Source organism: Macaca nemestrina, chromosome 12 (genome assembly GCF_043159975.1).
Source record: "Macaca nemestrina isolate mMacNem1 chromosome 12, mMacNem.hap1, whole genome shotgun sequence".
NCBI classification, from domain to species: Eukaryota; Metazoa; Chordata; class Mammalia; order Primates; family Cercopithecidae; genus Macaca; species Macaca nemestrina.
In genome coordinates this window covers 10585141-10611506 of record NC_092136.1, presented here as the reverse complement: position 1 = coordinate 10611506, position 26366 = coordinate 10585141, and the positions used below count along the sequence as shown (strand labels likewise).

The 26366-nt window shown below is 53.3% G+C and overlaps 2 protein-coding genes across 15 annotated transcripts in view; both read left to right on the top strand.

Moving 5' to 3' along the window:
* Positions 1-202: 202 nt before the first annotated feature.
* Positions 203-16002, top strand: SPINDOC (spindlin interactor and repressor of chromatin binding). Of its 4 annotated transcripts, none has more exons than XM_011720539.3 (7): positions 203-643; positions 4928-5257; positions 5339-5488; positions 5646-5771; positions 5919-6119; positions 9588-9645; positions 15212-16002. In XM_011720539.3, the coding sequence occupies exons 1-7, from the start codon at positions 517-519 to the stop codon at positions 15342-15344; spliced, it is 1125 nt and encodes a 374-aa protein (XP_011718841.1). In that variant the 5' UTR covers positions 203-516; the 3' UTR covers positions 15345-16002. The 4 variants fall into 4 exon arrangements, with proteins under 4 accessions (XP_011718841.1, XP_011718842.1, XP_011718840.1 ...); XM_011720540.3 differs by lacking the exon at positions 15212-16002 and adding an exon at positions 9994-10433 and having other exon boundaries at positions 204-643; XM_011720538.2 differs by lacking the exon at positions 9588-9645 and having other exon boundaries at positions 204-643.
* A 9244-nt stretch (positions 16003-25246) lies between these two features.
* LOC105469491 (microtubule affinity regulating kinase 2) overlaps positions 25247-26366 on the top strand; it is a 76927-nt gene continuing 75807 nt past the window's right edge. For 4 of the 11 annotated variants that reach the window (XM_011720543.3, XM_011720556.3, XM_011720552.3 and 1 more), the window contains exon 1: positions 25249-25821. In XM_011720543.3, coding sequence (XP_011718845.1) covers positions 25768-25821 — 54 coding nt within the window. In that variant the 5' untranslated portion in view covers positions 25249-25767. Of the gene's footprint in view, positions 25822-26366 lie in introns of all 11 variants that reach the window. The other 7 variants (XM_011720546.3, XM_011720542.3, XM_011720553.3 and 4 more) reach the window with 5 other exon arrangements.

Genomic DNA, 26366 nt, shown 5'->3' with positions numbered 1-26366 from the left:
TGACTTCTGAACGGAGGGAAACCCCCGGGCTTGGCCAGTCGACTAAGACGTCCGCGGTGCGGGTTTTGGGGGCCCCTCTGCCTCCGCGCACTGGGCGGCCCCGGGTCCGCTCGGCCCTTCCCGCCGCCTCCTGGGTCGAGGGATTCCAACGGGGCCGCGTGCCCGGGGCGGGGCCACGCGCGATTGGTCGCGCGGGATCGGGGGCGGGTCCGCGGCTGGCCGGCCGGGCGGGCGCCGACAATGAGCCTCCATAAAAGGGAGCGGCGGGGGGCAGGGGCCCCGGATTGAGCCCTCCCCGCCCGGGCTCCCGACGCGCCGAGGTCTCGGGGAGGCCCGGACGCGCCGGTCGCAGCGCCGGCCGGCGAGCGGCAGGCGGGCAGGTGGCGGGGAGGGGGCTGCGCGGAGCGGGCAGCGGGCCCGGCGTTGTTCCGGCCAGGAGGCGGGAGGCGGTTGCCGGCTGCGCGGCGAAGCCTGCGCGCCAGTTCTCCGGCCACCGCTATCGCCCACGGCCGCACCATGGCCCTAAAGGCCGAGGGCGCCGCACTCGACTGCTTCGAGGTGACGCTCAAATGCGAGGAAGGGGAGGACGAGGAGGAGGCCATGGTGGTGGCCGTAATTCCGCGGCCCGAGCCGATGCTCAGAGGTGAGGATGGAGGGGATCCCACTTCCGCGTCACGGTGCGGGGCCGGGGCCGTCCCTCCCCAGTCGGGTCCGCGACCCGGGCACCTTCTCATCCCCTTCATCCTGGGGCCCAGGCTTCCCTCTCGGATCTGGGTCCAGGACGCGCTCTTGCACCTCCCCCACCATGGTTTGGAAGCTCAGGCCTCCCCGATTTTCCCCTCCCTCCCCCTTTCCCCCGCCCAGGGTCTGGAGACTTCGATCCACGCCCCGCACGCTCCGGATCTTCCGGTGCCCAGGCGCCCCCTCTCCCGGGCCCAGCACCGGAGGCCGGATCCCCAGAGGCGCTGGGTGGTTGAGGCCGCCGTCTCACGCAAGCACAACGGCCGGGCTGTGTTCTAGGCCGAGGGGCGGCGAAGCCTATAGGCCCGAGGCTACAGGCGGGCGCCGCTGCCGACCTCCAGGAGAATTTTAAGGACTCCCCGAGCATGACTCTTTCCTGCCCACCACCCCGCTTCATCCCCATTCCCGGGCCTTCCACTTGCAGGAGCCACAGGTGTCAGGTTCTGGAGAGAAGGGATGAATGGGACTGCATACAACAGCTAGTTTGGAAAAGCAGTGCAGTGCTAGAATGAGATTAGCTTTGGGAGGGGATGGGAAGAACAGTCTGAGAACACTCGCTCTCCCCTCCCCCTTCGCCGATTTCTAGTCCTCAGGAACTTGCAAACCATAAGAAAACAAAGAGCCATCTTTGTGGGAGACTTAATATGCATGAAAATGCAAATATCTTTCCATTCTCCCACCCGCCTTTTCTTTGGGGGGACAGTACCCAGAAGAGGTTGAGAGCAGCAAGGCCATTCATTGAACCTCAGCCGAACAGAATGATGTCTGTCTGCACTGCCTCTCATCCTTTTTGGAACTGGAAGGGTTATAAAATTCATGAGGGAAATAAAGGTCACCTCCCTTCTCGGAGCATGTAGTCCAAAAGACAGGTTGTTTTCCTACTTCTGCTAATATTTGCTGAGTGTTCACTGGGCATTGTCAGAGGCTGTCTCAGTTAATCCTCTCAACCCTGCAAGGGTGGCCTTAACCCCACTGTTAGGGTGGGAATAGACAGGTGAATTCATTCCACCAATATTCACTGGACGTCTACTTTAGGCTGTTCAGGCTAGTGTTTTTAGGCTGGGAAGTAGTAGCAGTAAACAGAGCAGCTGAAACCTTACTCTTGAAGAACATATATATACCAATGGCTAAAGACAGAGAAATAGATTCATGTATAGTATGTTGGGTGGCAATAAATGGTTCAGAGATCACTGAAGCAGGACAAGGAGAAAGGGGGAATGGGTGTTTAATTGGATATATCGAGTGGTTCAGAAAGTGTTCTCTAATAAGGTGAATTTTGAGCACAGACCCAAAGGAAGTGAGGATGCCAACCTTGCAGGTATCTGCAGGAAGAGCATTTCAGGCCGAATAGCAAGTGCAAAGGTCCGGCAGCACAAGCTGCTGGAAAGATTTCAGTGGAGAGTGGAAGAAAGATTGAATTCAAGGTTTTTGGCCTGAGCAACTGGAGGAACAGCCTTCCCATTTTCTGAGATAGGGAAGGCTGCGGTGCTCATGGGAAACTGGGAATGAAAGTTTGAATATAATTAAGTTTGAGATGCCTATTTATGACATATTCAAGTGGAGAGGTCAACTAAGCAGGCAGATACATGAGCCTAGATTTCCTGGGAGTATCTGGCTAGTGGCGTAAACGGAAATTGCCAGCAGGCAGACAGTGGGATGAGAGGGAAGTAGAGAAGTGTGTAAGAACTGAGTCCTGGGAAACTCCAGTGATGGCAGGTTGGAAACCGAGTCAGTCCCTCATCACACATTACTAAATGTCACTGCATGCCGGGAGATACAGATACAGATGCCAGAGATACGGATGTAAAACATCAGAAATCTGTGTGGTCATGGATTCTCTTTTTTTTTTTTTTTTTTTTTGAGATGGAGTTTCTCTCTTTTTGCTCAAGCTGGAGTGCAATGGCACAATCTCGGCTCACCACAACCTCTACCTCCCGGGTTCAAGTGATTCTCCTGCGTCAGCCTCCCGAGTAACTGGGATTACAGTCATGCGCTACCACACCCAGCTAATTTTGTATTTTTAGTAGAGATGGGGTTTCTCCCTGTGGCTCAGGCTGGTCTCGAACTTGCAACCTCAGGTGATCCGCCTGCCTCGGCCTCCCAGAGTGCTGGGATTCAGGTGTGAGCCACTGCGCCTGGCCATGGTCATGGATTCTATGGTGTGGTGAGGAGACAAGCAGTGAACATCCCAAAAACAAGTATGAGGTGGTGATGTGTGCTGTGTTGGAGATGATCCATAAGGGGAATGGGGTGCTCTGGTGAGGGGAGATGGTTCTTCAGCAACAACCCAGAGGAAGAGAGGGAATATTGAGAAGAGATGAGGAAGAACCAGCACCCGTAACTGAGAAAGAGTGCCAGGGAAGCAAAAGAAGAACCAACAGAAGGTCATGCCCTAGACGCAAGTGATGAAAATCAAGATTGAAGAAGTGATGGGTAGAGGACGAAGTTGAGAAACTGAGCACAGAGTTTAGCGCTGCTGACTTGGGTGAGAGCTGTTTTGGAGGACTGGTAGGGAAGAAAGCCGATTGCACCTGAGAGGTCAGGTTTTCTGCCCATGGTCGCATGAGAGATAGGTAGAAGGCGTATCTCGTATCTCTTTCAGACACCACCTCTTGTATCCATGCAGGCCGAGGTTCCTATTTCTAATACCACCTCTTCCATGCAGCCCCCAGGTATTAGGGCCTCCTGTGTTTTAATTTTGTCCCATCCTCTCTGGAGGGTAGGAGAGAGATGCAGCCGTGAAGGATCATGGGCACTTCGTAAAAGCACTGAGCTTCCAGGCTGATGCAGGTCTAAGGCTGCCTTCCTTGCTGAACTGGAAAGGGCTGATGCTCTGTGAGAGTTTATGGTCTGTGTGCACAAAGAGCAGGTATCAGGCAGCAATTGGAGTGGAACCATGGCTGTAAGTGCTCTGTGAGCACTGAGAAGGGAGGCTAGTTCTGAGGGGATGGGGTGGCTTTTAGAACGGGCACGGTGGCTCATGCCTATAATCCCAGCACTTTGGGAGGTTGAAGCAGGAGGATTGCTTGAGCCCGGGAGTTCAAGACCAGCCTGGGCAACGGAGCAACACCCCATCTGTTAAACAAAATTTTTGTTGTTGTGAATTAGCTGGGTGTGATAGCATGCATCTGTCTGTAGCCCTAGCCAGTCAGGTGCCTAAGGCTGGAGGGTCCCTTGAGTCCAGGAGTTCAAGGCAGCAGTAAGCTATGATAACACCACTGTACTACAACCTGGGTGACAAAATGAGTCCCCCATCTCTTTAAAAAAAAAAAATTATTAGCCAGGCATGGTGGCACTCACCTGTAGTCCCAGGTGCTTGGGGGACTGAGGCAGGAGGATCGCTTGAACCCAGGAGGTCAAGGCTGCAATGAGTTGAGATTGCACCATTGCACTCTAGCCTGGGTGACAAAGTGAGACTCTGTCTCAAAATAAATAACATGGCCGGGCGCGGTGGCTCAAGCCTGTAATCCCAGCACTTTGGGAGGCCGAGGCGGGCGGATCACAAGGTCAGGAGATCGAGACCACAGTGAAACCCCGTCTCTACTAAAAATACAAAAAGCCGGGCGCGGTGGCGGGCGCCTGTAGTCCCAGCTACTCAGGAGGCTGAGGCAGGAGAATGGCGGGAACCCGGGAGGCGGAGCTTGCAGTGAGCCGAGATCGCGCCATTGCACTCCAGCCTGGGCAACAGCGTGAGACTCCGTCTCAAAAAATAAATAAATAAATAAATAAATAATAAATAAATAAATAACATTTAAAAATTAAAAGAATTTACCTTCCTCACCCTCAAGAAAGCATAGAAGTCAGATGTGGATGAAATCTATTGTCAGGGATTGGGTTTCCAGAAAGCTTCGCAGGGACAACGTTGCCCAGCCAAATCGGTGGTCTGGACAGATGTGCAAAAGCTGGAGACCTGCAAGAACGCAGCCTGTTGGGAAAGTATGTGTAGTCCTAAGGTCCAAGACTAGATCAAGAGGAAGTATAGACACGAGGGTCGTGGGATCCCAGGCACATTGGCTGTGTTGAGTGTGGTGTGTGCCTCGTGGGCTCCAGGGGAAGGAAGAAGAACACTTTGGACAGAAATGCTCTCCTCCCCCATCCCACTCAAACCACCGAGTCTAGAGACGTGCTAAGTGCTGTTGGTTGTGGGCACCTTTCGTGATTACACCCTTCCCCTCTCCCCTCGCAGTGACCCAACAGGAGAAGACCCCACCACCTAGACCCAGCCCACTGGAGGCAGGCAGTGATGGCTGTGAGGAGCCCAAGCAGCAAGTGTCTTGGGAGCAGGAGTTCCTGGTGGGCAGCAGCCCAGGAGGCAGCGGGCGGGCGCTGTGCATGGTGTGTGGCGCTGAGATCCGGGCACCCTCGGCCGACACGGCTCGCACACACATCTTGGAGCAGCACCCTCACACCTTGGACCTGAGCCCTTCTGAGAAGAGCAACATCCTGGAGGCCTGGAGTGAAGGGGTAGCCCTCTTGCAAGACGTGAGAGCTGAGCAGCCGTCCCCACCCAACTCAGGTAGTTGGGCCTGGGGTGGGCCAAGGGAGAAGTCGGATTTGTTGGGGCACTGGAAGCTCATTGTGCTCTTGCTCCCTGCAGACTCAGGCCAGGATGCCCATCCAGACCCAGACTCCAACCCAGACCCTGCCAGAATGCCAGCCGAAATCGTCGTTCTCCTTGACTCTGAGGATAACCCATCCCTCCCTAAAAGGAGCCGGCCCAGGGGACTCCGTCCCCTCGAGCTTCCTGGTTAGTCAGCAGAAAAGCCAGTGAGCCCCGGTGGAGGTGGGGGGTTTGGGGACAGGGTGAAATACAGGCCCTGTGTTCTGGGCAAGTATCTTCCCCTGGGGTGGCAGGGTTTGAGGATGGCCTCCTAGAAAGGGTATGAGGTCTTTTCTTTTTGCAGCTGTCCCTGCCACAGAGCCAGGAAATAAGAAGCCCCGTGGTCAGAGATGGAAGGAGCCCCTGGGGGAAGAGCCAGTCAGAAAGAAAAGAGGCAGACCTATGACCAAAAACCTGGACCCTGACCCAGGTGAAGGGGAGGCCCGGGGGAGGCATGGGCTCTGGCGGGTGCTCTGAGGAGATCCGCGTCAGTGAGGATGGAGCAGGGCTCGGGCACAGGGCGCCTGCAGCTCCTGAGGCTTTTTCACTCACAGTTCCATCCTGTCCTCCCTTCCAGAGCCCCCATCGCCAGACTCACCCACAGAGACTTTCGCAGCACCAGCCGAGGTCCGACACTTCACTGATGGCAGCTTCCCCGCCGGCTTCGTCCTGCAGCTCTTCTCCCACACCCAGCTCAGGGGCCCAGACAGCAAGGACTCACCCAAAGACAGGGAAGAGGCAGAAGGAGGCCTTCCCCAGGCAGAGAGCCCCTCTCCAGGTGAGCCCTCCTGAGAGGGAAGCACAGTGGAGGCCTCTCAGGCAGCGCTCCTAGGCCGGGCCTCCACGAGGCTGCTCTGTGGCAGAGCCCAGGGTAGGGGTGGGTGGTGCCCAGGTTTCCTGGGACACGGGGCCGGGACAGGGGGATCTGAATGATGAGGGAGGCTGGCCCGAAAGCTGAGCTTTTCTTTTTTTGTTTGTTTTTTGAGACGGAATCTTGCTCTGTTGCCCAGGCTGGCGTGTAGTGGTACAAGCCCAGCTCACTACAATCTCTGCCTCCCAGGTTCAAGCAATTCTCCTGCCTCACCCTCCCTTATAGCTGAGATTACAGGTGTGCGCCACCACGCCTGGCTAAATTTTGTATTTTTAGTAGAGACAGGGTTTTGCCATGTTGGCCAGGCTGGTCTCAAACTCCTGACCTCAGGTGATCCACCTGCCTCAGCCTCCCAAAGTGCTAGGATTACAGGTGTGAGCCACCACACCTGGCCAGGTGGGCTTTTCTTAGTGTTTCCTTGTTTCCTGGAATTGGTCATTGGATTTCCAATGACCAAGGCCAGTGTTTCCCAGGAGACTGATACTGATTTCCATACAGGCAGTTTGTTCTAGCTAGAGCCTGAGGGGTGCCCACCTTACCTTGGTGGTGCTGAGGCCCAGATGGGGCCACTCAACAATTCAGTTAGATGTCCAGGGAATAGACGAGATGAGCAGTGGACAGACACCTCCAGGGGACACCAGCTCAGTAAATTGCCTCATAATAGCCGTAGGTGCTTGTGTTGTTTGGTGTCCTACTGAGTTTAAGAAGCTTACATACAAGGCCAGGCGCGGTGGCTCACGCCTGGAATCCCAGCACTTTGGGAGGCTGAGGTGGGCAGAGGCGGGCACATCACCAGGCATGGTGGCAGGCACCTCTAATCCCAGTTACTTGGAAGGCTGAGGCAGGAGAATCGCTTGAACCTGGGAGGTAGAAGTTGCAGTGAGATTGTGCCACTGCACTCAGCCTGGGCAACAGAGTGAAAGTCTGTCTCCCCAAAAAAAAAAAAAAAAAAAAAAAAAGTTACATATAGTTTATTTGGCCCTTACAAAAATAGCTTGTAGAGAAAGGCAGATGTCCATTCCTTTTTCCAAAAGGGAAAACCATTTCTCAAAGAAATGGTTCCTTCTTCCCCATGGTCCTTATGTCAGTTTCCTATTTGCTGCTGTAACAAATCACACAAATGTAGTGGCTTGAAACAACACACATGGCTTGTGCCAGTAGTCCCAGCCACTTGGGAGGCTGAGACAGGAAGATTATTTCAGCCCAGGAGTTCAAGGCTGCAATGAGCTACAATCACACCACTGCACTCCAGCCTGGACGACAGAATGAGACCCTCCCTAAAATCAAAACAAAACACAAATTTATTTCACAATTCTGGAGGTCAGAGGTCCAAAATGGGTCTCACTGAGCTAAAATCGAAGGTGTTGGCAGGGCTATGTTCTTTCCTGGAAGCTCTAGGGGAAAATCTATTTTCTTGCCTTGCCCAGCTCCTAGAGGCTGCCTGCATTTCTTGGCTTGTGGCCTCCTTCCATCTTCAAAGCCAGCAGAGGCTAGTAGAGTCTTTCTCAGATACTGCCCTGGGTTCCGGCTTATCTGCGTCTTCCCCATTCAAGGACCCTCATGATTATATTGGGCTCACTCAGATAGTCCAGGATAATCTCTTTTTTAGTCCGCTGATGAGCAACCTTAATTTCATCTGTAGCCTTCATTCCCCTTTGCCATGTAACAAAACATTCACAGGTTCCAGGGATTAGAACATGAACATCTGGTGGGGGGTGAGGGGCATCGTTCTGCCAATCACACGTGACCCAGCAGACAGAATTAGGATGAGCCTGGAATGTAGTCCAGCAGGGCAGAGACCGAGCCTAGTCGTCTGTTCACCTCTCCATGCCAAGCATAGTTTATAGGCGGTCAGGAAATGCTTCTTGAAGAAGTGAGTGGGTCAGGGGTGCATGTCTCCTTGTACCAACTTGTCTGAAATGTGTGTTTGGAACTAGAGCCATAGATGATGGCCAACGAGGTGGCTGGAGGCTCTCCTGAGAATAGGGCTCTCGAAAAGCAGATGTGCTTTTGTTTTTGTTTTTGTTTTTGTTTTTTGAGATAGAGACCCTAAGGCCGGGCGCGGTGGCTCAAGCCTGTAATCCCAGCACTTTGGGAGGCCGAGACGGGCGGATCACGAGGTCAGGAGATTGAGACCATCCTGGCTAACACGGTGAAACCCCGTCTCTACTAAAAAATACAAAAAACTAGCCGGGCGCGGTGGCAGGCGCCTGTAGTCCCAACTACTCGGGAGGCTGAGGCAGGAGAATGGCGTGAACCCGGGAGGCGGAGCTTGCAGTGAGCTGAGATCCGGCCACTGCACTCCAGCCTGGGCGGTAGAGCGAGACTCCGTCTCAAAAAAAAAAAAAAAAAAAAAAAAGAGATAGAGACCCTGCCCCGGCTGGAGTACAGTGGCGCCATCATAGCTCACTGCAGCCTCAAACTCCCAGGCTCAAACTATCCTGCCAGAGCCTCCTGAGTAGCTGGGTCCACAGGCTTGCATCTCCACACCAGGCTAATTTTTAAATTTTTTGTAGAGACAGGTTTTCCTTGTGTTGCCCAAGCTGGTCTCCAACTCCTGGGCGCAAGCAATCCTCCAACCTGGGCCTCCCAAAGTTCTGGGATGACAGGTGTGCTTTTTTGCATAAAGAAAAAAGCCTTGGCTAGGCACAGTGGCTCACACCTGTCATTCCCAGCACTTTGGGATGATGCCAAAGTGGGAAGATTGCCTGAGGCTAGGCATCCGAGACCAACCTGAGCAACATAAGGAGACTCCATCTCTATAGAAAAATTTTAAAATTAACTGGACATGTTGGTGTGCACCTCTAGTCCCTACTAAGGCTAGAGCCTAAGGCAAGAGGATCACTTGAGCCCAGGAATTTGAGGCTGCAATAAATTCTGATTGTACTCCAGTCAGATTGTACCACTGTACTCCAGCCTGGGCAACAGAGCTAGACGGTCTCAAAAAACAAAACAACAACAACAAAAAAAACAAAAAAAAGTCAGCGTATTACACACTCCTTTAGTCACACTCCACTCACCCCTCACAAGGTTTTTCTTTGTGTTCACTGCTATAATACTCTTAATTTGGTTGGTATCCTTCAGAGAGAGCTCTCTGTGTGTTCGCATGTGTGCGTAGTTGCTTTTATTTATTTGCCTAAATTTGGGCCCCCCTTTTTCTGATCTCGAGGCAGGCCTCACCCCTTCACATAGATCACAGTTTTAACTGTCTCAAGTTTCAGCTTGAGTCACATTCCATTCCTGGCTCCCTGAGACCGTGTGTGCTGCTTGGACTTGAACGTGTCCCGAGTCTCCTGGTTCTCTCCGGTGGATCCCTGCTCTAAATGGCTGACCTCTTCCACTGTCTAATGGGTCTTCTGGTTTCATTCTCGAAAGGGAGCCTTCATTTCGAGTCCTGGGGTACCCTGTGCGCAAACTCCACCTATCTGGAGTGGTGAGTAGATGAGAAGAGAATCCCTGAGATTGTAGGTTTCTTTGGGGTGAGAGGGCAGAGTCTGAGAGCAAGGGGCTTCAGCAGGCTGCTTGAGTGATCTGAGAGGGGCAGAGGCGATTGTCGGGTGTTGTCAGCAGTGGCAGCCTTCATGGAGGCTGGAGATGCTTGGGAAACCACAGAAGAGACCTAAGTGATTCACAAGTGTTCCTGGAGGCTGTGCCCAAGGGAAGCACCCTGGGAGATGGCGAGAGTGAGACAGCCTTTGTCCTCCAAAACTCTGTGTCCAGGAGTTTAGGCTGGAGGCAGTAAATCTTTAAAAACCACGGCCCCTGTGGCGGTTCTTTGCAGAGCAGAGGCTCTGGACCTGTGGTTTCAGACGGTCTCACGAACCCAAAGCTTGGACAGATTTCTCAGAAACCTGTGAGGCTTCGACCAGAATGTCTCTACTTTATGTGTTGTTATGTACGTATTGAAGTTCTCTGAAGACTTTATTTAAATAAAGATCCTGACACTTTAAAAAACATTAGAGGTGTAAAAATCATGGATTTAACAGTTGGAAAAGGCCACCCATGGTCAGGTTAGCTGAGCTGATGAATGTGAATGTGAGGTGGTCCGGGAAGACTAGAACTTTCTAAGGACCTTGCCGGAGAAGGATGGGGACAGTATCCAGGCCAGGAGAGGAGGTGGGCCACAGTGACCCACTGACAAGTAATGGAAAGAGGAGCCTCTCTGTCTCGCTGGTGTTTTTCTTTTTCTTTCTTTTTTTTCTTTTTGAGACGGAGTCTCGCTCTGTCACCCAGGCTGGAGTGCAGTGGCACGATGTCGGCTCACTGCAAGCTCCACCTCCCGGGTTCACGCCATTCTCCTGCCTCAGCCTCCCAAGTAGCTGGGACTACAGGCGCCCACCACCACACCCGGCTAATTTTTTGTATTTTTAGTAGAGACGGGGTTTCACCGTGTTAGCCAGGATGGTCTCAATCTCCTGACCTCGTGATCCGCCCTCCTCGGCCTCCCAAAGTGCTGGGATTACAGGAATGAGCCACCGCGCGTGGCCCTCACTGATGTTAGTTTGAGTAGAACCTAGGGATCTGGCTTAGGATACCTTGGCCAGATCCTATGTTGCAGGCTGGACCAGGGAGGTAGCGGAGTGAGAGAGCGAGCATGCGTGTACATAAGTGTGAGTGTGAGTTTCACAGGGGTGTGTGTTTGTTTGTTTTTTGAGACGGAGTCTCTGTCACCCAGGCTGGAGTGCAATGGTGCAATCTAGCCTCACTGCAACCTCCGCCTCCCAGGTTCAAGTGATTCTCCTGCCTTATAGGCGCCCGCCACCACACCCAGCTAATTTTTGTATTTTTAGTAGAGACGGGGTTTCACCATGTTGGCCAGGCTGGTCTTGAACTCCTGACCTCAAATGATCTGCCCACCTCAGCCTCCCAAAGTGCTGGGATTACAGGCGTGAGCCATTACACCTGGCAGCCTGGTGTATTTCCACTCTGCCCACTCAGAACCTTGCCTTCGAGCAGTGTCCCCTGCCCCCAACTCCCTTCCCTCCAGCACCCAGGCTGAATTCCATGCCTTCTCTCTAGCTCATGTAACTGAACTGCTCCTAGCAAAAGCTAGCCCCTGTCCTCGTCACTAAAGCTCATCCTACCTCCCCCTTGTCACACTGCCCCCTGGGTCTTCCCTATCAGCCTATACAAAGTTATTATTTCTTCCTTCTTAGCCCCTTGTCCCTGTAGCCACTGTCTCATTTGTCCCTGTACCTTTTCAGTAAAGCCGGACTGTGTTTTCTGTAGCAGCTGCCTCCCATCTCTCTGGAATTCATCCTCAGCACTCCACACGAAAATTGCCTCTTTGGCAAGGTCGCCGTTGACTTCCATAAAATTCAATAGTCTGTTCTTGGTCCTTCTCTTTCTTTTTTTTTTTTCCCGAGACGGAGTCTAGCTCTGTTGCCCAGGCTGGAGTGCAGTGGCATGATCTCGGCTCACTGCAACCTCCACCTCCTAGTTTCACATGATTCTCCTGCCTCAGCCTCCCAAGTAGTTGGGATTACAGGCGCCTGCCACCACGCCCAGCTAATTTTTGTATTTTTAGTAGAGACGAGGTTTCACTGTGTTGGCCAGGCTGGTCTCAAACTCCTGACCTTGTGATCCACCTGCCTCGATCTCCCAAAGTGCTGGGATTACAGGCATGAGCCACCGTGCCTGGCAGTCCTTTTTTTTTTTTTTTTTTTTCTTTGAGATGGAGTTTCGTTCTTGTCGCCCAGGCCGAAGTGCAGTGGTGCGATCTCAGCTCACTGCAACCTCCACTTCCTGGGTTCAAGCGATTCTCCTGCCTCAGCCTCCCAAGTAGCTGGGATTACAGGCATGCGCCACTGCACCCAGCTAATTTTGTATTTTTAGTAGAGACAGGGTTTCATCATGTCGGTCAGGCTAGTCTCAAACTCCTGAATTCAGGTGATCCGCCCGCCTCGGCCTCCCAGAGTGCTGGGATTACAGGCGTGAGCCACCGCGCCTGGCCGGTCCTTCTCTTTCTGATCTGGCGGTTACAGTGGGCCGATCACTCCTTCCTGGAGACAGCTTTCTTCCCTTGGCTTTTCAGGCAGCTGTTTGCCTGGTGTTCTTCTTCCCTCACTAGCTGTTCCTTCTCAGTTTCTCTTGCCGCTCCTTCTCAGCTCCCAGAGTTGGAACATGTCATACCGTTGTCTGCCTTTCCCTTTCTAGAATGTAAGGGTCTGCAGGTTACGGTGTTTGCTTCCTGCACTGTGATATGCACAGTAGCCAGAACAGTGCCTGGCACAGCATAGGCCCAGCTTATGTGTTTGGTGAATGAGTAAGTGCTTAAGTATCCCCAGCCATAGGTCAGTATCCGTACGCGCTCCCTGGGAGATCTCATCCAGGTTCACAGCTTTCGATGCCATGTGTGTGCTCATAATGCCCACCTTGGCTGCTCCTTCCTGGTTCCATCCTCTTTTCCAGTTGCCCAGGTGACGTCTCTACATGGTTGTCTAAAAGATCTCTAACATTGTGCCACTGCACTCCCGCCTGGCGACAGAGTGAGACTCTGCCTCAAAAAAAAAAAAAAAAAAATCTCGGCACATTGAAACGGAACCCCCAGTCTCCCCAATGCACCCCACCCACAGACTCCACAATCTTCCCTTTCCCAGTGAACAGGCAGCCCCAGGCTTCAGTTTGCTGTGGCCACACCCACACAGTCATCCTCTTCTTTCTCCAACCCAGCATCTGTCCAGCAGTCGATCCTCCAAAACAAGTTCAGAGCTCACACTGCTGTCACCACATCCACTGCCACTGCCCTAGTCGGGGCCTGCTCTCTCACCTGGTTCCTGTAACAAAGCTAAGCCAGGTCTCCTGGCTGCTGAGCTTTGCCCGCTATCCTCTCCTCTCCTGTAGCAGCCAGAGTGTCCCTACTGAGAACACAAGTCAGATCCAGTCACTCCTCTACTCCCGGCCTTCCTGTGCTGCTCCTGTTGCACTCCAGATAAAAGCCAGAGCCTTCATGGTGACCAGTGCGCTCCCCCCAGGCTCCTGACCTCTACCCCACACCCCACTCCCTGCACAGGCGCTGGCCTTGCTGTTCCTGGGGAAGCCAGCGTGCTCCACCAGGGGGTCCACATTTGCTCTTCCCTGTGCTCAAAATATTGTTTCTTCACCCGTCTGCCCAGCTGGCTCCTCACTCCCTCTGTGTCTCCAGTCCCCTGTCAGCTCTCTGCTATCCTATCTCCTTTCCCTGGTGTACTTTGCTACTTTGCGTCTGTCCATATATAACATACTGCATTTTTTATTTGTTTATCCTATTTATTGGCTCTGATAACTAGAATGTGAAGTCCCAGAAGGCCACTTAGGCAGCTCCATTCACCGCTGTACCCCTGGCAATCCAAACAGCCTTGGGCAGATAGTGCTCAATGAATTATTGTCGAATTAATGAACAAATGGGATTCAGTGTTCCTTCAGGGAGCATATAGTTTATCGGGGAGACAAACCAGCTTCTGGGAACACAGAATAGAATTTGGTAGGTGTTAAAAATTCCGTGGCAGCCACTAAGTCATTTTAAATTCCAGCACATTGCACAGCAAAATTGTACCTGTTTTCTCTGCCACATTGTAAATAATCGTGTCTCTAAAAACAGGGTAGAGGCCGGGCGCGGTGGCTCAAGCCTGTAATCCCAGCACTTTGGGAGGCCGAGGCGGGCGGATCACGAAGTCAGGAGATCGAGACCATCCTGGCTAACACGGTGAAACCCCGTCTCTACTAAAAATACAAAAAACTAGCCGGGCGCGGTGGCGGGCGCCTGTAGTCCCAGCTACTCGGGAGGCTGAGGCAGGAGAATGGTGTAAACCCGGGAGGCGGAGCTTGCAGTGAGCTGAGATCCGGCCACTGCACTCCAGCCTGGGTGACAGAGCAAGACTCCGTCTCAAAAAAAATAAAAAAAAATAAAAAATTAAAAAAAAAATTAAAAAAAATAAAAACAGGGTAGAAAAGGAACACACACAAATGAATCCTTCCCAATATAGACAGTGCAGTAGTTGAAATCACCATTTTCTGTTTTTGCCTTTCAATGTAATGTAACTTTTTTTTTTTTTTTTTTTGAGACAGTCTTGCTCTGTCTTCCAGGCTGGAGTGCAGTGGCGTGATCTTGGCTCACTGCAACCTCTGCCTCCTGGGTTCACGCAATTCTCCCGCCTCAGCCTCCTGAGTAGCTGGGATTAGAGGGGTGCACCACTATGCCTGCCTGATTTCTTTGTATTTTAGTAGATAAAGGGTTTCTCTGTGTTGGCCAGACTGGTCTCAAACTCCTGACCTCAAGTGATCTGCTCACCTTCGCCTCCCAAAGTGCTGGGATTACAAGCAGGAGCCACCACTCCCAGCCCTATTGTAACGTAACTTTTGCACACATCCCTATTGCATGCTTGGTTTTTATGGCTGCGTGCAGCCACGGCAGTCCTCAGTCCTCTTTCGTCTGCCTCGAGGCCAGTGAGTGCCTTCTCCATACTGCTAAGGTGGACGCCTGATCTTGGTGATGTCGGTGTTGACACTCAGGAGATGAAGAGCCTGGTGGAAGTTCACCAGGGGTCTTTTCTCCACCCTTTGTAGTCCCTCATGAACTCCTTGGTGGGCACAGCTATGCCTCAGATTTGTTCTGGGTGTTCCCACCGCATCACCTCTGCCCCACTCAGGCAGAACGCGTTAGGCTAGGATGCCCAGTAAGTTTGAGATAAAATGGAGTTGGCTGCAGGTAGGAGTTACGGGGAGAGGCACGCAGCACCAGGCACCCTGTGCCGAAATACACGCAGGAGGAAGGCTGCCTGGCTTCATGTGGCTTATCCCTAGGGAGGCTGTGAGCCTCATTTTCTAGCCGGTGGCAGTCCTTGATCACCCAGGAGTGGAGCTTCCTGCCATCCTTGGACTTCCCCTCATGCCAGGCACTGGGCTGTGGACATAATGAAAGCCCTGGAAATGGGGGTACAGTTTGCAGAGCTTCCAGGGAGCATCCTCGTGGTGGGGTGTCTGGGAGGCTCTGACTGCTCTCTGCTCTCATCCCTGCCCAGCTCCCCCTCCGGGGCTCCGCGGGACACTGGATCTCCAGGTTATCCGCGTGCGGATGGAGGAGCCCCCAGCGGTCAGCCTCCTGCAAGACTGGTCCAGGCACCCCCAGGGCACCAAGCGTGTGGGAGCAGGTGACACCTCAGACTGGCCCACGGTTCTGTCAGAATCCAGCACCACTGTGGCGGGGAAGCCAGAGAAAGGGAATGGGGTGTAAATTCTTGCTTTCCTGGGGAGGGGGGGGGGGAGGGAGGAGGCAGCGTCCCCCTGTGGCTTATAACTCAGAGCTGCCTGGCTCACCCATCTGGTGGAGAGAGTAGAAACAAGTGCCAGGGCAGGAGGGGGCTGGGGCAACATCCACTGTTATTTCGGGGCACTGAAAAGTGTCTGTTCCTGGCCAGGCCTGAGGTCGGCAAGGGTGGTTGAGGCTGTTGTGCAGTAGGGCACTGGGCCTGTGGAGAACACCTACCCCAGTCCTTCGCTGACCCCCACCTCTCTGTCCCCCGTGACCTCCTCCCACCCTCCCCCCGCTCCCCACCATTCTCCCTTGGCACAGTGCCTTACACAAGAGTGGTCATAAGGGGGTTTGAACTGATTCCCACTACCTCGGGGGACACCTCCCCTCCCCACTTGTTCAGGCTCCTAAACCAGGAGGCCTCCATTACCTCTTCCTGTCCCACCCCTGCAGAGGCCTGAAGCTGGGCCTGGGCACCCCATTCACTCCTGTTCTCATTTACATCTGTTTTCCTGTTGTATATATCACCTTTGTTGACAATAAATTATTTTTTTTTATTAAGAGTTCCGTCTGGGCCATCATTGGGGAAAGGGGTTTGCTAGCAGGATACCTGGCTGCCTAGAGCAACCTTGAGGGGCAGGAGGGTTGGAAGATGGTCTTAGGGGGAGCCGGGGAGCCACCTCTCCCGAAGGTGGGGACAGCACCAGGGCAGGCCTCTGTGGAGCCCAGGGACGAAGGCTGACTTGTGCTGTCAGTCACCTGTGGGCATCTCACCCCCTCGCCTCCTCTGTGCTCTGGAAATGGGGTCAGAAACTATTTTCTTCAACATTGTACCTTCTGGCTCACCTGGTAGGCCTCTGCCCAGAAGAGGTCACTGTAGAAGCCCAGGGGTGCTCACAACCAGGGAGATGGGAATTAGCCTGAGCTTGCTTGCTTGCTTTTTCTTTTCTTCTTCTTTTTTTTTTTTTTTTTTTTTTTTTTGAGACAATTTCATTCTTGTTGCCCAGGCTGGAGTGCAGTGGCATGATCTCAGCTCACTGCAACCTCCGCCTCCTGGGTTCCACGTAATTCTCCTGCCTCAGCCTCCCTACTCCCTAGTAGCTGGGATTACAGGCACCCACCACCATGCCCAGCTAATTTTTTGTATTTTTAGTAGAGATAGAGTTTCACTATGTTGGCCAGGCTGGCCTCAAACTCCTGACCTCAGGCGATCCACCCGCCTCAGCCTCCCAAAGTGCTGGGATTACAGGCGTGAGCCACCGCGCCCCGCTTATCCTGAGCTTTCTAAAGTGAAATGGCAGAGCCAGCTTACAGGTGGCAAGATGCCGCTCCTCCCTTTCCCTGTGATGGTGAGGTTGGCACAGGGGTCCTCAACTCAGCCCCGCCTTCTCCAGCCCTGCAGGCCTGCACCCTCAGCTTCCACCTTCATCCCACCCAACCCTTGGCCTAATTAAACCCAAATGCTTGCTGGTTTCCCCTATTCCCTGGACCACGAGGAGGCCACTTTGGGTCTCTTCACCGGATTCCTTACCTTTATAAACTAAACCAACAGGTGCCAGATCTGTGTGCGGTTTTCCCTTTGGTGCGATGGAGCACACAGGCAGCCCCCTCTCAAACCCCAGCTGCACTGTCCTGTTTAGAGCAGTTGTGATAAGCGGGACTGTACACCTCTGCACCTGCTGACAAATGTGCACACAGGAGAAGTGGGGGCACAGGTGAGACTTGGAGGGTACCTATTCCTGTAGGACACTGAAACTGCCACTTTTGTGTGTGTGTGTGTGTGATGGAGTCTTGCTCTGTCGCCAGGCTGGAGTGCAGTGGCGCAATCTCAGCTCACTGCAACCTCCGCCTGTCAGGTTCAAGCAATTCTCCTGCCTCAGCCTCCCAAGTAGCTGGGATTACAGGCGTGCGCCACCACGCCTGGCTAATTTTTGTATTTTTTGGTAGAGACAGGGTTTCGCCATGTTGGCCAGGCTGGTCTCGAATTCCTGACCTCAAGTGATCCACCCACCTTGGCCTCCCAAAGTGCTGGGATTACAGGTATGAGCCACCCACCGTGCCCGGCCAATGCTGCCAGATTTTGAGACTAACCAGGAAGTTCATCTCAGGCAGGCAGGATCTGGGCCTGGGTAGCGTGTGCTGCATGCTCGCCTGATGGGGTGTCACCATGTGCCAAGCCAGATATGAGGGATCTCACGGCTTGGTGGGCTCCTGAGACATGGTCCCTTCTCCCCATCTGACAAGCTCAGGAGGAGCCTAAAAATGTACAGGGTCTTTGTCTAGGGGACATTAAAAGACAGTGAGGTGTGGTGGACAGAAGGCAGTGGCCAAGGCTTCAGGATGCCTTGTATCTAGGGTGGCTCCCCCACTGTATGACGGCAGGCAGGCCACGGAACTCCCGTGTCTCAAACACCATGATCCGCAGATTGGCAAAACTTGGATCCTACCTGATAGGAAAGAATAAATAATGCTAAAAATCTGGTTCTGCAATCTCAAATACTGCAAATGGTTTTCTCCCATCCTTTCAATCCTGTGACTTGTGTTTACATTTCTGCCAATGTGCTTTTAAAACAACATGACTGTGTTGCTGGGTGTTTACACTTGAGAAAACATATGTAAACGTTTGTTGTAAAATTGTGAAGCTAAATGCACCTTTGCTGTTCTGTGATTAATGGCTTAGCCCTCTAGACTGTGAGCTCCTCGGCAGGGACCAGGTTGTATTGACTTGGTTTTCCAAGTGTCCTGCCTGGGGCCTGGCACATAGTAGGTGCTCAATAAATGTTTCTCGAGTGCCCCCTGGGTGTGTATTCCTGTGTGACATTTTTCTATTGCGTGCTAGTCCCTGGAGTGTGGTTCTCAGCACAGGGTGGTTGCTACAGTGACTGGGTGGGAGCTTCATCCCCACATTGTGGCCAATAGGGGTCTCCCCAGCCTCAGCCAGGACCCTGGGGACTATGTGAGTGTGTGTGGCCAGCAACTGCGTGTGGCACCTCTGGGCTTCCAAGAAAGAGTTGGAGAAAGTGGGGCTGAGGATGTGACTCCAGCCCAGGCTGGAAGGACCTTACTGACGGATTGCCCAGGGCTTTCCTACTCCACACTGGCTTGGAGTCCCTGACCCCGGTCCTGCATCCTGGTGCAACACTGGGGAAGCTCTGCACAAATGTCGGTGGCTCTCAGGGCTGGTGGTGGCACCTTCATCCATGTGGTGCTGAAGCCCAACCATGCGTTTAGTTGAAGAGGTTGGGGAAAAAGCCCCTGACTGCTGAGCCACACACCCATTCCCTGACTTCCCAGTCCTCCTTGGCTCTCTGAAGCCAGCCACCTCCTGCTGCCTTCCTTGGGATCCAGGTGTGGAAGATCTTTTGGGATACCTAACAAGGAAAAACTTTCTACATTCCCAGTACTTTTGACACCAATGTTAGTGGGGAGGGGGGCGCCCACACCAATTCTCCACCTCTCCAGACACCAGCCGGCTGTCCTAAAATTCAGTTCTGACACTCACAACCCAGAGTTAGCCCGGACCCCACAGGTCTTCGAAGGGCTCAGTCCCAGCAGACTGCCCCTGCTTTAGATACCAGTTCTAGGTCCCAGCTTGTCACCTGCACTTCTGACCAGCCCAAATTTGGAAGTTCCCACAACCCCCTCCTTAGGTTTGATAATTTGCTGTAATGGCTCACAAAAATCAGGGAAACAGGCCGGGCGTGGTGACTCAGGCCTGTAATCCCAGCACTGTGGGAGGCCGAGGTGGGTGGATCGCTTGAGATCGGGAGTTGGAGACCAGCCTGGCCAACATGGCAAAACCCCATCTCTACTGAAAATACAACAATTAGCTGGGCGTGGTTGTGGGTGCCTGTAATCCCAGCTACTCGGGAAGCTGAGGCACGAGAATCACTTGAACTCAGGAGGTGGAAGTTGCAGTGAGCAGAGATCACTCCACTGCCCTCCAGCCTGGGTGACAGAATGAGACCTTGTCTCAAAAAAAAAAAAAAAAAAAAATTAGGGAAACATTTACTTAGGTTTACTTACATTTACTTACGTTCCCTGATTTTTGTGAGCCATTACAGCAAATTATCAAACCTAAGGAGGGGGTTGTGGGAACTTCAAAATGGTTTATAAAGGATGTCACACAGGATATAGACAAACAGGTGATGAGCTACTGAGGGTGATGTTCAGAACCGTTCCAAGCACAGGAGCTTCTGTCCTAGTGGAGTTGGATTGAGCCACCCCCTCCTGGCATGTGGGTGCTGTCACTGACCTGGAACCTCCCAAACCCCATTAGTTAGGGTTTTGATGGAGGCTTCATTAGGCACGATTGATTAAATCATTGGCCACTGGTTCAATCTGCAGCCCCTCTTCCCTCCCCGAGGTCTGGGGTAGGGATGAAAGTTGCAATCCCCTAATCACGTGGTTGGTTTCTCTGGCCACCAGCCCCATCCTCCAAAAGTCATCTCATTAGTGTGAACTCAGGTGTGGTGAAAAGAGATTCATTATGAATAACAAAAGATGCTCCTCTCTCCCCATCACTCAGGAAATTCCAGGAGTTTTAGTTCTGGGCCAGAAACCCCGAATGAAGACCAGATATATATGCCTTTTTTTTTTTTTCTTTTGAGTCGGAATCTTGCTCTGTCGCCCACGCTGGAGTGCAATGGCATGATCTTTGGCTCACTGCAACCTCCACCTCCCAGGTTCCAATGATTCTCCTGTTTCAACCTCCTGAGTAGCTGGGATTACAGGCGCCCACCACCATGCCCGGCTAAGTTTTGTATTTTTAGTAGAGACGAGGTTTCATCATATTGGCCAGGCTGTTCTCTTGGCCAGACTGGTCTCGAACTCCTGAGCTCGTGATAACTCCTGCCTCGGCCTCCCATAGTTATGGGATTACAGGTGTGAGCCACCCACGCCCGGCGGTTTTTTTTTTTTTTTGAGACAAGGTCTCGCTCTTGAGGCCCAGGCTGGAGTGCAACGGCATGATCTCGGCACACTGCAACCTCTGCCTCCAGGGTTCAAGCAATTCTCCGGCCTCAGCCTCCCGAGTAGCTGGGATTACAGGTGCTTGCCACCACCATGCCTAGTTAATTTTTTGTATTTTTAGTAGAGATGGGGTTTCACCATGTTGGCCAGGCTGGTCTTGAATTCCTGACCTCAGGTGATCCACTTGCCTTGGCCTCCCAAAGTGCTGGGATTACAAGTGTGAGCCACCGCACCTGGCTGATATCTGTCTTTTTATATCACAATGCTGGTAATCCTCTCTTTCTTGTGGACAAAGCTAGTCTGAGACAAGGGAACAGTTGCCCCTGCCCTCCTTGAAGAGAAACTGGAGCATGTGGGAGTGTGAATGGGAACGGGGGACACTGACTGGGCCCCTGCCGCACCCCAGTGGTAGAACTGGTCTGGTCCAGGCCCTGAGGCTTTCCAACAGATGCTCCTGCAATCTGAGCTTCCTGTTTCTCTGCAGAAAATGTGGTAGTCACCCCCACCTCCACCCCACACACAGCTGAGCTGCTGTGTGGCTCAAATGAGACTCTGCATTTGGGGGCCTTTGTAAACTGCAAAATCCTGCACACCCCTAAGGTGTGGTAGAAGATGGGGGCTGGGATGGGAGAGGGTCTCTAATGGGCTTGCAGACCCTCTCTGCCACCGGAGTCTCTTGGGAGGGGGGCACCCTACTGAGGCTGCTTGCAGGTGCAGCGACAGGGAAGGGGCTGCAACACCTCCTGGGGTGTCTGCCTTCCTACCTCCCTGAAGCCAGGTGCCTCAGCCCAGAGCCATCATGCCACCAAATCTGCTCAGTCCTTTTCTCCCCTAGAGAGAACACCCTCATTCTCAGGACAAATGTAGTTCTAGGATGGAAAGTCTGTCACCCCGAAGGGCCCGCTGAATGCCAACACCTCCCGGCAGTTGTACTCTGTGTGTGTGTTTTCAGCTGTTCAGGTGGGAAAGCCTACAATCATCTTTAACCCCTCTCTCTCATAACCCCAACCCATCCGAAAGCCTGTTGGCTGCATCTTTCAAATACGTCCCAAATCTGATCAATTCTCACTACTTCCACTGATGCTGCCTGGCCCCAAGCCACTGGCATCTCTCCCTTGAATTGTCGTAAAAGCCTCCTTGCTAGTCCCCCGGGTCTGCTTCTGTCATGCCCTTTCACTCAGTTCCCAACCCAGCAGCCAGTGAGATCATGTCACTCCGGCGGCAACTCATCCCACTCCCAGGGAAAACCACGACGGTAGCCCACCAGGCCTGGTTCCCATCGCCACACACCTCCTCACTCACTCTGCTCCAGGCTCATTGGCCCCTTGATCTTCAAACAGGACAGGTACGCTCCTCTGCCTGGGTTGCTCTTCCCCTAGATGTCTGCAGAGCTCATGCCTTCACCTCCTTCACGTCTTTTTTTTTTTTTTTTTTCTTAGCCTCCCAAAGTGCTGCGATTACAGGTGTGAGTCACCACACCCGGTCTCCTTCAAGTTTTTACTCAAGTGTCACGTTCTCAGTGAGGGTTTCATGAACCCCCTCAGTACTGCAGTTTGTCTTCCACCCTCTCACCCCTGTACTCCTGACCCCCCCCCTTAGCTGGCTCTGTTTTTTTCTGATGTCACTTAATACTGACTCTTTTGTTTGTTGTGTGTCTTCCTCAAAATGAAAAGTAAGCTCCCAGAGGGCAGAGTTTTTTTGCTGTGATCTCGGTTCACTGCAACTGCTGCCTCCCGGTTTCAAGCGATTCTCCTGCCTCAACCTCCCAAGTAGCTGGGATTACAGGCGCCCGCCACCATGCCTGGCTAATTTTTTGTATTTTTTTTTTTTTTTTTTTTAGTAGAGATGGGGTTTCACCATGTTGGCCAGGCTGGTCTTGAACTCCTGACCTCACATGATCCACCCACCTCGGCCTCCTACAAAGTGCTGGGATTACAGGCGTGAGCCACCACACCTGGCAGGCAGAGATCTTTATTTTGTTCACTGATCTACCTAAAAGCCTAAAACAATGCCTTGCACATAGTAGGTGCTCAATAGGGATTTACTGAATGAATGAATGAATTTGCAGATTTAGAGAGGGGGTAAATGTGTGGCAGTAATTCATCTTTGAGGAGAACTGGGAGGGCTCATGGATTTGAGTAGGTGAAATTTGAACTGGATCTTGAAGCGGTTCTGGAAGCTGAGGTGGGTGACGGGCAATCATCTATCAGCTTGAACAAAGGCATGGAAGGAAGAGAGATTGGCAGCAGGGTGGGAGTTAGGGAGAAGTGTGATCAGTGATAGTTAGAGAGGTTATTGCAAGGTAATGTGAGGCCAGATTGAGCAAAGTTTTGAAAGCAGGTTAAAGGCTTTTCCTACAGCCAGGACCAGCTACATAATTTGTGGGGCACAGTGCAAAATGGAAATGCATGGCCCTTTTGGTCAAAAATTTCAAGATGGTGGGCCGGGCGTGGTGGCTCATGCCTGTAATCCCAGCAGTTTGGGAGGCCGAGGCAGGTGGATCACTTGAGGTTGGGAGTTCGAGACCAGCCTGGCCAACATAGTAAAACCCTGTTTTTACTAAAAACATAAAAAATTAGCCAGGCGTGGTGGTGGTCACCTATAATCCCAGCTATTCAGGAGGCTGAAGCATGAAAATCACTTGAACCTGGGAGGTGGAGGTTGCAGTGAGCTGAGATCACACCACTGCACTCCAGCCTGGGCTACAGAGCGAGATCCAGTCTTTAAAAAAAAAAAAAAAAAAAATCAAGATGGTGACAGCAGAACATTAATCCAAGCTCAGGGCCCTCCTAAGCACAGGGCTCTGTGTGACTGCATGGGTCATGGGTCAATGAAGCCAGCCCTGCCTATAACCTGTGAGGGAGCTGGTGATAGCTTTCTAACAGAGCAGAGATGTTATTGGAGCTGGACTTTGGGAAGATTATTCTGACATGTCTGGTGCAGTAGGTTGGAGGGAGTCTAGGCAGGGAGACAAGCTCAGCAGCCTTGTGCAAAGCTAGCGAGGAAGAGAAAAGGATAGTTAGGGTAGGGGTCGGGGCTGAAGATCAAAGGGCAAGGGTGAGGCAGGGGTTAGAGCTAGAGTGAGAAGCTTGGAGAAGATGGAGTCTATTTAGACGAGAGCGTGGACCAGGGAGAGACTGCTGGAACACCGACCACCAACTGCTTCCTCTCTCTTTTCCCTGCTTTCCAGACCCTGGCATTAGAGGTGATACCAGGCACAGGAATCAGCAGTGTGTCTCCCTTTGGCCACCAGAGGGCAGATGATTCTCAAGGATTGAATTTGGGTCGGGGGAGTGAAATATTCTCTGTCCTCTTCTGTCTTGCCCTCACCTTCATGGGTGTGCCTTCACCACCTTCTTCCTCAACGGTTGGGTGCCTGAATAGAGCTGGCATGGGGCATGGGGAGCAGTGCCGGAGTTCCAGGGATTTACTAAGAGTGTAGTGATACCTGTTGCCTTAGGAAGTACTTTCATACCCTGGTAATTACATCTGCTCAGATGCCTATTTCTCTGATTGGTGGGATGAAGGCTGGCTCAAGATGCTGTAGCTGGGAGTTGAAGGTCAAATAGCAGGGGTCCAATCAGCAGTTTTCCCAATAACTCTTGGGGCCTCTCTGCTCCCGTACCTTTGGGAACCTGTTGCCTGAGCCTGGTTTCTGACTTCTGTGGGGCCTCTGCCTCCTGCCCACCTTAAGCCACTGACGGGAGGGTGTGGTTCCAACATGTTCCAGGTACTATGGGTGAGGACAGCTTGGCGCTGGGGAAATCAGCCCAGGATACTGCCTGTCCTTGGTAACACAGTGTAAGGGGAAGTGAGGAGTGGACTGCAGTTGCCATACAGACTTCCTGTTAGTCAAGGGCTCTTCAAAGCTGAGAAGGACCTCCGAGTTCATGAATCCAATGGCTTCACTTTACTGATGGGGAAAATGAGGCCCAGAGGAGGAAAGAAAATAAACTTTAAATGTCTTATCTTGCAGATGCATTTTAAAAGGTAATTGGAATTTAGAAATGTCATTTCGAACGTCAACGCAGGAACAAAGCCATAGGAAAGAGGAGCCTAAACTCAGTGATGTTATGTGATTTTTCTAAGATCACGCAGCATTTGCGCTTGGCAGAGCTGGGGCTGAAATGCAGGGCCCTGGACGCTCCCGCATCCGGTGCAGAGGACGCTGCCCTGGGCCTTCCTGGGGCTTTGCCGAGCCCTGCAGACTAGATGCAGGAATGCACGGATGGATCCAAAGAAGCCAAGATAGACGGTGGCAGACAGGCAATAGACTGATGCTGCGTTTGACAGGTATGTTGATAGGCTAGATGATAAAAAGAAGATGGATTTTATGAGCTGACCGACAGATGGACAGAAATGCAGACAGGAAGCTGCTATAGAACCAGAGGATGCCAATCGCAGGGCCGGCTAACAATCTTGTTTTGTATTTAGTCAAATCACAAGCACGAACAGGTGACCCATGCTTCCTGTTCAAGGTTTGAAGATACCCGAAAACTGACGGAAAGACACGAAGCGAATCAGATTCCGAGAGTCACCCGGGGAAACGACCGGGTGCTCGGAGGGCCTCGGGTGTTGCCGGAAATGGCCGACGACCGCCCTAGGCAGGGCGGTGGGAGGGGGCGTGGCCGGCTCAGCACGCGGAGCAGCTTCGGGTATTTCCGGAAACTGCCGAAAGCCCTCTTGAAGTGGGCGGGGAAAGGCCGGTGGGCGTGGCTGGATGTCTGTGGACGGGGGCTGAGGGGGTAGGTAATCGGGGTCGTTTCGTGGATTTCCGTAAACAGAGCCGAAGCTTCGTCTTCTTACGAGGAGGTGCGCGCGTCCCCGGGGGTTACCTTCTTCGGCTGTTTCCGGAATTCACCCGTAGTCTGTGGCCGGGAGGAGAAGGCGCGCCCCACCTCCCGTTTCTAGCCGCTTCGGATGTTTCCGGCTGCTGCCGGCGGAAAGAGCCGAGGGCCGGCGGTGGTGGCGGCCATGTTGGGAGCAGCAGGTCCGGCGGCGGCTGCCTGTGTGCCGGGCGCGGAGCAGTGCCGCTGAGGGCAGGGGAGGAGCGAGGCAGGCGGCCGGCTGCGGCGGCAGAGAGTAGGCGGAGCGGCGCGGCCCGGCCGAAAGGCGGCACAGCCCAGCCGGGGGTCGGGGGGGTGCGGTCCGGAGCCGCTCGGAGCCGGCGCGGCCTAGCCCGAGCGGCGCATCCCCGGGCTGGCGTGAGCGGCTGCCCGGCCTCCCCGCACCCCCGGCCGGGGCCCATGCGGCGGGTGCTCCTGCTGTGAGAAGCCCCGCCCGGCCGGGCTCCGCGCCTTCCCTTCCCTCCCTTCCTCCAAGCTTCTCGGTTCCCTCCCCCGAGATACCGGCGCCATGTCCAGCGCTCGGACCCCCCTACCCACGCTGAACGAGAGGGACACGGAGCAGGTAAGGAGCCCCGAGGGCTCCCCGAATTCTCTGGCTGGGCCCCTTGCACCTTGCGGAGCCTACTCCCTCTTCTGCTCTCCTCGTGCCCCTGCTGCCATCCTGCAAGCCTCGGCTGCCCTGTCATCCGGCTCCCGGCTCCAGCTCCGCACATCCCGCTTCCGAGTCCTGACCTGGGACCCACCTCGTCCTGACTCCAAGCTGCACACTTGTCTTTCTGCCAACCCCCTCTCCCCTCACCGCCCTCCTGCGCTCTTCCGTGTCACCTCCCCAGCTTCCCTTTCTCTTCCCTTTTTCTCTCAGGGGCCTTTCTGGTCTTCCTCCACCCACGCTTAAAGCAGCCACCCTCCCGCTCCTCGAATAGCAGCACCCCGCGATTTGCCACAGATCGTTGTCCACCTCTCCCTTCGTCTCTCCTGCCTCGCTTCCCCTCCGCCCGCACCGGTTCTGCCAGTCTCTGGTTATCACCCTCAGGGTCCTTGCCCTGGACTGCGCTCTCGATCCCTGGCCCCTTGCAGTTCCCCCAGCTTTTTCTATCCTGCTTCTTC

Bases quoted from the DNA above. Each gene is read 5' to 3' on its own strand.
- SPINDOC (XM_011720538.2), top strand. From the start codon at position 517: ATGGCCCTAAAGGCCGAGGGCGCCGCACTCGACTGCTTCGAGGTGACG. The intron at 644-4,927 runs GTGAGGATGGAG...CTCCCCTCGCAG, and splicing joins GCCCGAGCCGATGCTCAGAG to TGACCCAACAGGAGAAGACC. The intron at 5,772-5,918 runs GTGAAGGGGAGG...CCTCCCTTCCAG, and splicing joins AAACCTGGACCCTGACCCAG to AGCCCCCATCGCCAGACTCA.